A 12010-nucleotide genomic window follows, 5' to 3' on the forward strand; every position below is an offset into this window, starting at 1 on the left:
CGCTCTCCCTGAGTTTTCTGATTGGGGGACGAGGCCTCTAGAGTGGATCGCCGACTAGGAAACCGGAAGCGGAAGCCGCCGCCGCCGCCGCCGCCGCCGCCGCCATCGCCGCCTTCGCCATCGCCGCCGCCGCTATAGCCGCCATCGCCGCCATCGCCATGCAGGTGAGAGCGGGCTTGGGGCTGTTAACCGCTAGCTAGCTTCAGGTGACAGGACTGAGAATGGGCTGGCCGAGGAGAGAGTGAGGAGTCGGGGCCGACTGGAGGGGCAGAGCGCGTAGCTGACGGGTAAGGGCCCGCGGGGGCGCGGACGACTGGAGCGGTGGGGGTGGGGCCCACCTGGCAAGAGATGGGAGGTTGGGGCCTTGTCGTGGGGAAGGAGGCTGCGTGGACTAGCTGGCGTGCACGGAGGGATCAGGCTACGGTAACTGGGACGGTTGATATGCAATGCAAGGAAGGCAGCTCAAGAAAATGCAAGTTGGCTCCGGCCCCTGCCCAAGCTGTTGGATGTAGACGTGAGGGATCTGGATGGAATTGCAGAGGAGCCCGAGGGATTGGGGGAAGGGGAGGGAGGCCCAGAGCCGAGCTACTTAAAATCTGAGGCTCTGTGAGTGGAGCCCCGGATCCAGGCCCTCCTCATGCCCCTTGGTGAGTTTGCAAGACAGCTCTGCATCATTTCTCCCAGCCTGAGCCTGTTAGTTGTTGAGGATGAAGAAATGGAGTAAAACTGGAGACCACAGACGGGAGGAAACTGCAGACACCCCAGCATTTTAAAATTGTGTCTCTGGCGCCTAGGAGCATGTGCGTTTTGTCTTTGTTTTTCACTTGCCACTTACTTTCTTGCACCTGGTTGGCTGTCAGTAAATGTCTTCAGGCTGAGTGAGCTTGTGGAAGGGACGCAGGAATACGGGCACAGAGATAAAGCGAAGGGCACAGAGATAAAGCGAATGCCGACTAATCCAGCAAGAAGAAGCTTGAAAACTTCAAATGCTGACGCAGATGAGGAGTGGGGGAGGGGCCGTGGGGTACAAGTTTCAGGGAAACCTTAGTTTCCTTCGTTTCCACAAGCATGAGTATGTTTTCCGGAGATTATGTGACTGGCAAGAACTTCCAGGCTCACAAGGCAAGTTCTAGGACAAGAGAAAGACAAAATACTGCAGAGGCACACAAAAGTTAATAAAGCCCAGGGATTATGTCTGAAAAAAATGCCTCAGTGAGAGTGTTTCTATTTTTTTTTTAATTTTATTTATTTATTCATGACAGACACAGAGAGGGAGAGACACAGGCAGAGGGAGAAGCAGGCTCCATGCAGGGAGCCCGACATGGGACTCAATCCTGAGGCCCCAGGATCACGGCCCCTGGGCCAAAGGCAGCACTAAACCGCTGAGCCACGCGGGCTTCCCTGAGAGAGTGTCTAATACAGAGGAAAGCCAGACATGAATTAGCAGACAATGAGGGAAAGGAGGAATTGAGGTCAGGCAAATGGATTGAAAGGTCTAAGAATTGATGCTGTCTGTAACCCAAATACCAAAGATAGAGAACAGCCTGGCTTTCCTGCACCAGTGAGATCCTGGGTTACTTGACTAGTTTTGCATACTGTCATCCCGGCTTTTCAGCCTTCCCTGTATACGACATAGCCACACCTATCTGGGTAACCAACCTGTTCCTATTGGTGCAGAGGGAGGAGAAGCAGCTGGAGGCATCATTAGATGCACTGCTGAGTCAAGTGGCTGATCTGAAGAACTCACTGGGGAGTTTCATATACAAGTTGGAGAACGAGTATGACCGGCTGACCTGGTAAGGGTTGCCAGGGCAAGCTGAGGAGGGCTCCATGGGGTGGGGGTTGAGGGGGCAGGCCTCCTGATTGATAGGACATCTCCAGGGATGTCACAATTTATCACTTTGCAAACATTTTTTTTTCTTTTAAATTTCCAAGTTTGTTTTTTTGTTTTTTGTTTTTAGATTTCATTTATTTATTCATGAGAGACACAGAATGAGAGAGAGGCAGAGACACAGGCAGAGGCAGAAGCAGGCTCCCTGCAGGGAGCCCGACGTGGAACTCGATCTCGGGTCTCCAGGATTACGCCCTGGGCTGAAGGCGGTGCTAAACCACCGAGCTACCCGTGCTGTCCTGCAAACATCTTTTAATTTGAAAAGATCTATGTTTCCCAACATTTAACAAGTGAAGTTTGTCTTAGGGCCACTGTGGCACGGAAATAGAGAAATGCCCAGTTTTCCAACCCAAGTTTTTTCTAGCTTTTGATTGTCACCCTTGACTTCTTTGGGAGGAGGTACTCCGTCAGTGGGTCCTCCCACTATAGTAAGAGTACAGCGTTCATCTCGGGTCTCTTACGATAGATATTGCTGAGTCTTTTAGGTCCAACCTACTCTGGAAGTGTGGATCCTGTTTTCAGGCCTGAAAGATCTCTTTTTGCTCAGTTTATAAATTTTTAATGATAAGCATAGCCATGGTTCTTACTTTGCCACTGGTCTTTTACCCCATTCAAATAATGAGCTGCCTTATTTCTCCATCCATGTTAGAAACTAAAAGCGTGTCCCGTTTTCATAACCCCACAATCCCTGGGATCCAGTCTGGTTCCTGCCCAGTCCAGCTGTAGTGCTCTGAGTCTTTTTCGAGTGAGCCTGGGTATTCCTAGTCTGAAAGACCCCTTCGAGGCTACTTTACTGAGAACATTGTGACACCTTCTTACCACTACCAGGCCGTCTGTCCTGGACAGCTTCGCCTTGCTCTCTGGACAGTTGAACACTTTGAACAAGGTCTTGAAGCATGAAAAGACACCGCTGTTCCGCAACCAGGTCATCATCCCCCTGGTGCTGTCTCCAGACCGTGATGAAGATCTCATGGTAAGAAGAGAAGAAGGGCATAACATGGGAAATTAAATTCTTAGATGAGGGCTTAGGGCACAATTGTTGCTTGGTAATTTTAGAAGTTCTGAATGTGTAGTGTGTGGTAATAGAAAGCAAGGGCTGCTTTATTGAGGCCTTTTTTTCCTTCTGGAATTGGGGAGCTACTTCCAAGTAGTGCCAAATAAACCTGAGGCCTCTGTGCCCAAGGCAAAGACCTTTCTCCTCCAATATCTATCTTGAGGAAAAAGTGTGTTCTTTTGTGATTTTTGTCTGTTTTGGTATTTTATTAAAATGTAGCAAAGAGAAACTTGCCTCTAGGTCTGGTAGAAATAGAGGTGTGAGCAGATAGAAATGAAGCAGGGAGTAAGAGCAACAGTGTTCTAGGAAGCCAGATACTGTAAGTGTCAGGCTGTGTTTTCCCCAAAAATGTACCATTTGCCAGTGGAAGGAGCTGTGTAGCAAGCCAGATTGAATTGTCTTGGATTGCATGGGAGGATCAGTAACATCTGTGTGTTACAGCGGCAGACTGAAGGACGAGTGCCTGTTTTCAGCCACGAGGTGGTCCCTGACCACCTGAGAACCAAGCCTGACCCTGAGGTCGAAGAGCAAGAGAAGCAGCTCACAACAGATGCTGCTCGCATCGGTGCCGACGCAGCTCAGGTTGGACCAAGTCACTGCCCTGCTGCTCCCCCCTCCCCTGGGGCCCTTCATGAGAAGCTGGGCAGTACTGTTGGTGTCTGGTAGGGGTGCGCAGTTGATTATATAAAAGTTGCCCCTGGAAGAGCACAAGGAACAGCCCTCATCACAAGTATTTCCTGTCTGCTCTGATCTCTGCACAAATGTATGTGTGTTACAGAAGCAGATCCAGAGCTTGAATAAAATGTGCTCAAACCTTCTGGAGAAAATCAGCAAAGAGGAACGGGAATCTGAGAGTGGAGGTATGGAAGGATTGGTGGCAAAAATGGAAGAGGGAAAGGAGGAGAAGATGACTGGACTAAGACTGGTGGTTTGGGTGGTGGTGAAGTGAGGATAGAAGACAACTGCTTAGGAGAGGGATGTGTCCATTCTGTTTGCCGTTTATACTGAAGGCCAGCCCTGGAGCAGGCAGAGGAAAGGGGCAAAATGAGAAGGGATAATTCTGAGATAGTTGTGGGGGTCTCTTGGGGTCTCTTTCTCTGGGCTGCTGGTGAGTGTGGATGCTGCTGAAGCCCTGAGGCTCCTGGGGCTGGTCTTCCTGCTGCCAGGTTTAGTCCAGGGTCAGAGGCGCATCGCAAGCTCCTCACTTCCCCTTTTTCTTCAGGTCTCCGGCCAAACAAGCAGACCTTTAACCCCGCAGACACCAATGCCTTAGTAGCAGCTGTGGCCTTTGGGAAGGGGCTGTCTAATTGGAGGCCTTCCGGTAGTAGTGGTCCTGGCCAGCCCGGCCAGCCAGGAGCTGGGCCGATCCTTGCTGGAGCCTCAGGATTACAGCAAGTACAGATGGCAGGAGCTCCGAGCCAACAGCAACCACTGCTCAGTGGGGTGCAGATGGCCCAGGCAGGTCAAACAGGTAAGGTGGCGGAGGATGACATGGTAGCAGACTCAAAGCAAGGAAATAGGGATAAGCTGGATTGTCTGGGCCCCCAGTATCCCAGAGTTGGAGATTTTCTCCTATCCTCCTTGGACTGTGACCCAGAAATCAATTTTTAAGAGTAAAAAAACTCTTTTGAGACTCTGTAGCAGGTACCAGCGAAAGGAAGAACTTCGAGCAGCAGGAACTGCACCTCCCAGCCCCATCTTAGAGCTCTGTGTCAACTACCTTCTTGTCCCATTTACTCTGGACACTGAGTGTGCTGTTGGGGTCTTAGACCAGTGGGTGGGCCTCAGTTAAGACCACTCAGTAGGGATGCTGGGATTGAAAGACAAGCAAGTTATGTGTACTCTTTTCTTTGTATTCAATCTCTCTGATCTACTGTTAATAGTTATGAGAACAGTCTGGAGGAGTTCAGATGTGCGTAGCTAGAAGAGGTGTTTTGTGTTTTGTTTTGGTTTTTTTGTTTTTATCCAAAGCCCTCCAGGAAATGGAGCAGTTACAGTAAGAGAGAACAGTCTTTCGCCTGTGACAGTAAATGGGGTCTAGCTGTCTTTTCCGGAAGTAGCTGAGCACGAGACTTGCTGGGGTGTGTTCTGACCCCTCCTACTATCAGTCCTTTTTTTCCAGATACCTTCCGGGAGAGGGCTGGTCAGGACCCACACCTCTAATCTTTGCTACCCGGGGTCAGAGGCCACAGAGGTTCTGAGCTGAAAGAGCGAAAGGGTGGCAGAAGGGAGCCTGGGAGACCACCTCTCTGATTTATCATGAAAGTCTTAAGGTGCTTCAGGTGTCTTTCTTCATATTCCTTTTAGGGAAAATGCCAAGTGGAATAAAAACCAACATCAAGTCTGCTTCAATGCATCCCTACCAGCGGTGAGTGTGGCCGGCAACTTTTCCCAAAGCTGGACTAGATGGGTACAATAAAGAGAACATGGGCTTTCAGCGCCAGACAGGTTCCAGCTGCACCACAGACGAGCTGAGTGACCTTGGGCAAGTGACCTGATTTTTCCGAGCCTGTTTTCTTTGTAAATGGTGATACCTACCTCATAGGGTTGTTGTGAGGACTGAAATGAGAAAATGAATGTAAAACAGTACAGCCTATGAAATAATGAGCATTCAATAAATGATAGTTTCTACAGCCACTTCTCCCACTGCCCTCCTCAGTCCTGGATCCAGAACCCAGCGGGATCTGATACTCCTTCGTGTCAGCGGTGAGCTGACGGACACAAGATCATGGACCACTCTGTTCTGTTTGGAAGCCTGTCCATATTTTATGGTGCCGGAAACTGTCACAGCCTGTGTATGTCTTTAGAGGCATGTCGGCTCCACAGGCCCCCCCTGCCCAGGTTCCATCAGGGCCATCTCTCCAGGCTGCCGGCAACGGGGCTTCTGGGCTGGGTCAGAGGGTCCACCCACAGCTCTGGTGAAGCGTGGGCCTGCCCTCCCCTCTCCTTCACCCTATCTTATACACATCCAAGAAGATGCTGAAGGTCTAGTAGGTGTGGGGTTCCCAGGAAGTGGCTCTACCAGGTAGGACTGTGTGAGAAAGGGGCTTTGTTAGCACATGAAGCCCCTTCTCCCTGGACTCATTTTTCTTATTTTAGAGGGAGAGGGGAATCACGCTTCACACCGTCTTTCTTCTGGGTTTCATTGCTCTCATAATAGCTCCTGGTTCCTGGACTCGGGCCAGGATGGCTTTCCTCCAGTCCACTAAAACTGTGGCTCAAATGAGAGAGCCAGATTGCTGGTGGGTGGGGACAGCCCTCAGGACCTCTGCATGCTTTACATAAAGCTGAAGAGCAGAGTGAGTTGGGTCTGCAACCTAATCCCCCTTTCTTGGTGCTCCTTTGCAGGCAGGGGCAGGGTTTGAGTCCGGAGAAGACCAAAGGGTTTCTCTGAAGTCCTTTAAATTGATGGCCACGGGGTCCATGTTAGCCGACAGTGATTTACGAGGGAGCTCTCTAGGGGTCAGAGGCCCTGTGTCAGAACTTTCAGAGTTGCTGCAAGGTGGTTCCAATTTGTTCCCCATAAAATGTCTTCTTAGCTTTGATTAGCTTTGATCTAAAAATCCCAAGAGGTATGCAGAGAGCCTGCCCATACCTTCCAGCTGCCTTTTTCTGTTCTCTTCTGTCACACACCAGTCCTTTGGCTTTTGTTTGGTGCCGGTCAGAATTGTGCCAGGCTGTGGCAGCAAAGGACTGGAAAAGTGGTCCGCGATGTGTCAGATCCACTCCTGCTCCATCAAGACAAGAAACGGTATCCGTAGAGTTTACTGGTCCTAGCACACCGCCACACGAGGAGTCCTGTTATCAGCTCTGAGGCCATGCCAGACCTTTCCTCCATGTCAGCAGTACTGCTCTATTGCTCTGTCAGCCCACTCAGGTGTTCCTTCTGTTCTTATCTTTTCCGTCTCTGCTGGAAGTGTCAGAGCTAAACGTCATACTGGGTAGGGTTCAAGCTGTGCTGCTCTAAAACCCCTGAAGCAGCTTTGTGCTAGGTCCTTAATTCCCTCAGAAGATTCTCTCCTCTTGCGAGGCACCAACCCCAAGTTTCTTTGTTGTCCCAGGCTCATACCACCTTCATTGCCACCATAATATTTGAAACGGGTTCCTTGTCCTTCCAGAGTGGAAATGCCGTCCTGCCCCAACAGGAGCATGTGCAGGACCTCACCCACCTCTTGGGCCCCATTCTTTACTCTGGAGGCGCTCACATCTATATTCTTTACTCTGGAAACACATGTTCTCATTTCCAACCCCCCACCCACACCCCCACCCCCTCTGGAGTGCATACACCTATGTAGCATTGCCAGTTTTGGGACTCAGACAACCCAGTAAATGCCTCAACGGAAAGCATCTCCCTTCCCTCACACACTCATTCCCCCCATTTCCGCGGGAGCGAGTATATATGGAGCTTCCTTTGAAGAAGAGGACATGGTGGGCTTACTTGTTCAGATTTAAAATTTGTAAACAGTGTCGCTTCCCTTTGATGGTATTCCTCTGTTTCCGACTCCCCTGTTTTGCTTGGGGACTGTGCTTTCTCCTACTCTCAGGGCCCCTGGAGAATGAGATGAGGCCATTGTCTCCTGGGATTATGTCCAGGGTGGAGAAAGAAGCGCTGCGAAACCATGAGCTCTTACTTAGTGTGGCCTTCATCCCGCTGATGGCAGAGGCTTACTTAATCCGTATCAGCATGACAGCCATTGCCTAGGACAGCATCTCCGGCTCTGGCCTGTGGCTGGAATTCCGTCATTGAAGCTCCCTTTTACTCACTGCCCCAGTCACCCCGTTCTCTACCCCTTCTGAGGTCGTCTGCTGCCCCACCTACCTAGCTAGCCTTACATAACCTTGTACTTTTGTGAAATGGCCAAAATAGATGGGCTGTAGCTGAGTGCTCCTTCCAGCTCCACGATGGGCTCTGGCCTGAGGACTGAGCTGGAGGGGTGGATTGCCCACGTCCTGTCCTGCTGTCAGGGAGGAAGCTGCACTCTGCAGGAATGCCCTAGTGCAAGGCTGGTCCCACTTCCCACCCCATGCTCACCTCCCCCAGGCAGCTGGGAACAACCTCTCCCTTTGTCTGAGCTTCTTGTACAGAATAATCCTCCTTACGGACAATGTATTCTCTGTGCCCCGTGGACACAGGAGCCGTGTGAGCTGATCCCAGCACCAGGCGGGACGGAGGCTGAATCCTTCCAAACGCCCACCCTGGGTCAACGCCTGATTACTGTCCAGAGAAATTACTAAGAGCTGTACGTTTTCTTCCATCTTCCAGATGTGGGGGGATCGCTTATTGAAGTTTAGTGGTGGGCCAGGAATAGGGCCAGGGGCTGTGGTCTGTTTTTGGTTTAGTCCTGAGAGTTATTCATGCCAACCTGTGGAGGCTCTGATGTGGCTCTGGCCTGATGGCCTCAAACACACAGGAGTAACACTTGGAAAGCATTTGCTGCTCTGCGGACGGGGCTTTCTAGTTGAAGCAGAAGGCAAACTCTCCAGCCCATCTGACAAGGCCGTGGCACCCCATCACTTCAACGTGTGTGTCCCACAGAACAATCTCCCTCTTTTCTTCTCTTCTTCCCTTTAACTTCTCCCTTGTTCTTGTGCCTCTTAGGGTCACAGGCAGATCTGGATCTCTGTTATGGTCTCTGGATGAGTTTACATGGCCGCTTCCCCACGTGCTTTGTGGACAAGGCACCTGACTTCCCTGGGTCTCCGTCTTGTCAACTGGCTGATCCCAGGGATCCTTCCTAGCTTTAAAGTCTCTGGCAGTGATTCACAAGCCTATTTATTCCCATGCATTTTGCTTGTTTCCCTCATTGCGTGACTATGTTATATAAAATAGGCCAGAATTTTCCTAGATCAGCCCTCAAACCTGTACAAACTATTACTGAAGTTCCCTCTCTGTCACCTGCAAGTTATCATACCCATATCCTGCCAGAGTACTTCCCTATGATTGTTTTCTAGCTTGCACTAGTTCTGTAGTGAAAACTCATCAAAGACGTGGTAAGTTACCCCAGAGATGCATGTAGTATGTATGTCAGAAGTTACCTTCCACCTCTCTGGCATCCCTCTATCCCGTGGGCAAGATCTGTGACCAGAGAGACTTGCAATGAAAGCAGTAAATGACATTTTCCATGGGATGATAACCTGTCCTACTGAACGATCAGAGGCCTGGGCTGCTCCGCTCCCTGCTTGCCCTCTGCCACTCCACTGCCTTCTCTGGTTCTCACCCATATTTCCCATCTGTGGTCTTCTCTTGCCCACACCCCTGCTTGTATACCACCTCTGTTCTTTCTACTACTTTCTCTGGGCTGCTTCCATTTTCATGGAAGTGTCCTTTTAGTGTCTCTTCCATGGTACTCCTTGACCCCACATCCCTGCTCACTGACTCACAGCCACACTCGTGAAATACAGGGACCACACAACATTACCTCTTCTTTCACACCTGCCATTCCTTTTACCATTCTTCTGGAACTACTCTGTCAAACATCACTAGTTTGTTTAAGAATTTTTGTATTTATTGGAGATAGCACAAGCAGGGGGAGTGGGGAGGGGCAGAGGGGAGGGAGAAGCAGACTCCCGCCGGGCAGGGAGCCCAGGACCCCAGCGTTATGACCTGAGCCGAAGGCAGACGTTTAACTTACTGCACTACCCAGGCACCCCTCAAACATCACTGTTGACCTACTGGCTAAATCCAGGATTTTTTTAGTGCTCATCTGACTTGATCTCCATGGCATTTGATAGTGCTCACCGCTTCCTTCTCATCTCTTTCTCCCCACTTGGCCTCTACATCTCTGACCGTTCCTGTTCTGTAGCTCTTGGCCTCTCTCTCTGCCTGCTGTCTCTGTGACCACCACTTTTATTTTCAGCTCAGAGCTCTCTGCCCCTAGGATCCATAGGTACCTCAGATTCTGAACGTTCAAGTCCAATCATCCTTCCCTCTAAGCCTGTCTTTTTTTTTTTTTTTTTTTTTTTCCAGTTTCTTGGGTGTGCCCTGAGCTAGGTCTATGGAAGCCACCCTAAATCCTTCCCTCTCTGGGTCCCAGCCCCTGTTACCGAGGCAGGTACCAAATCTTGTCTCTGTGACTTTCTAATATCTCTCCATCCTGCCCTGCAGTTTAAGCCCTAGGCCTCTTTCCCTAAGAGTGGTGTTCAGACTCCCTCTCCCACTCCAACGCATCTTTGATATGGCTGCCAGGTCTTTCTAAACTGATCGGATCACATTGCTCCCTTGATTAAAATCCTCTGGTAGTTAGTTCCCTCCCCATGTTTCTCAAATGGGAGTCCAAGTACCTGGCAGGGTGGTGGGGCAGTGTGCCACACATACTAAAAGTCCTAGGATCAAATCACCCTAGAACACTCATTTTCTTGAGGGTAATTTAGAGAACGAAAAATGATCACATATGCATTCTTAAGAGAAAATAGAGTTCAAGGAATTCCTACTAGTCCAAAGGGGTTCAGAGTAAGCCACCAGATTCCCTGGGGAATACTTCTTTCTGTCTTTTTTGCCATTACATGTACTTTATTGAAAAAGTGAAAAACAGCTCAAATTTCCTGGGAAGGCAAGTAAAAGATTCTGTGTGATCTGGCCCCCTGACTTCTCCTGACTTAGTTTCTCTGTTGTCCTGCCACCCACTTTATTCCCAAGCCAGAGAAGCTGCTTAAAGTTTCCTGAAAGTCACAAACTGTTTCTGGTCTCCATTCCTTTAGTCCCATGGTTCCCTCTGCAAGGAACATTTCGCCCCATCGTTCTGTCTGCAGATACCCAGTCATCTTTAAAAGTTGAGCCATGAACTCTGTGAAGCTCGCTGACACCCCAGTGTGGGCACAACTTGGTGCCACTCAAAATAAGGTCACTTACTTCCTCTTTTATGCTCTTTATTGTTCTCCAAGTTCAAGCACTCTGAGCTGTCAGGGCTTGAATCGCAGTCCATCTACATGAGAGCAGTGTGATCTTTGGCATGAAATGTGTGTGTCTGGCACACTGTATAGCACTCAGCGGGGCATAAACACTCTGAAGTGCTAGCTGCTGCTATTACCAGTAGTGGTGTGATTTAGTTGATGTTGGAGAGAGAGTACCGTGTAGCGTTTAGGTTAAAAGAGCAGGTTCAGACTGCCTAGGTTCAAATCCTAGCTGCGCCACTTACTAGCTGTGTGGCTTGGGCTAATTAGTTTACCTCTGTTCCTCAGTTTCCTTATACCTGCGGATGATGGTATTAGTGGCTGTATTGTAGGATTGCTGTGATGTTTAACTAGGTTAATACATAGGAAGTGCTCAGAATAGTGCTTAACGATAGATGTTCAATAAACGTTCGCTGTCCTCAGGTAGTGTCTAGAACTGCCGTCAGCAATTGTTGCTTAAACCAACGATCGATCAGTCCCTTTATGAGGACAGAACTTCTTCCTCCCTCTGCACCTCGTCTATGGGGATGTCATGCTCAGCAGCCTCTTGAGAGATCCTTTGCGTGCATCTCAGCCCCCATGGTATCACCTCAGCACCGAGTGCAGAGCATTTTTACACTGATTTATCTGGCGTGAGAAGTCATTTTTGCATCTAGTTTTGTACATTTTCTTTCTCCCATTTAGTTGACACCCACCCTCTTCCAATAAAGCCCAGTTTGGTCTCTTCAATTGTGTCATTTTGCTTTGAGACCAAACGACAGGCTCCCTCACCCAAAATGTTCTTTATCCTCCCTCCTAAACCGTATCTCCTATCCCAACCAGGTAAAGACTCAGTTCCATAGTCGGCCTCCATCTTGTCCCTAAAGGGGGCCCTACACCATGCAGAAGTCTCTTTCTGTGTGTACTTGTGATGAGTTCCCTTCTCATTTGTCCACGCTTATTAGGCCTGCGCTCATGTGTCCGTGGGCTGCTGTTGTAATTCCCCAGGTGTGGCAGACCAGAGCTCGTGCTTGCCTCTTCACATTCCCCACCTGCCCCGTAGGCCTCGTTGTATCATGGCAGCTCCCCTATTCTTGCCCTTAAGCTGTGAGCCCTCTCACCTGGAGCCAGGACCTGGGAGTCTGGTGCCGTCTCACACCTCCACTGCTTGCACAGGCTCTGCCCTCTTTATCCTG

The 12010-nt window shown here is 49.8% G+C and overlaps 1 protein-coding gene across 1 annotated transcript; it reads left to right on the forward strand.

Moving 5' to 3' along the window:
- Positions 1 to 105: 105 nt before the first annotated feature.
- MED8 (mediator complex subunit 8) lies at positions 106 to 5582 on the forward strand. Its single transcript, XM_038558374.1, has 7 exons — positions 106 to 164; positions 1678 to 1796; positions 2720 to 2864; positions 3387 to 3527; positions 3724 to 3805; positions 4168 to 4416; positions 5253 to 5582. The coding sequence occupies exons 1-7, from the start codon at positions 159 to 161 to the stop codon at positions 5315 to 5317; spliced, it is 807 nt and encodes a 268-aa protein (XP_038414302.1). The 5' UTR covers positions 106 to 158; the 3' UTR covers positions 5318 to 5582.
- Positions 5583 to 12010: the final 6428 nt, after the last annotated feature.

The sequence above is a fragment of the Canis lupus genome, chromosome 15 (assembly GCF_011100685.1).
Source record: "Canis lupus familiaris isolate Mischka breed German Shepherd chromosome 15, alternate assembly UU_Cfam_GSD_1.0, whole genome shotgun sequence".
Taxonomy (NCBI): domain Eukaryota; kingdom Metazoa; phylum Chordata; class Mammalia; order Carnivora; family Canidae; genus Canis; species Canis lupus.

What these genes read in the sequence shown, in the direction of transcription:
- MED8 (XM_038558374.1), top strand. An exon ending in TCGGTGCCGACGCAGCTCAG is followed by an intron (nt 3,528 to 3,723) that starts GTTGGACCAAGT and finishes TGTGTGTTACAG; the next exon opens with AAGCAGATCCAGAGCTTGAA. An exon ending in GGCCCAGGCAGGTCAAACAG is followed by an intron (nt 4,417 to 5,252) that starts GTAAGGTGGCGG and finishes TATTCCTTTTAG; the next exon opens with GGAAAATGCCAAGTGGAATA.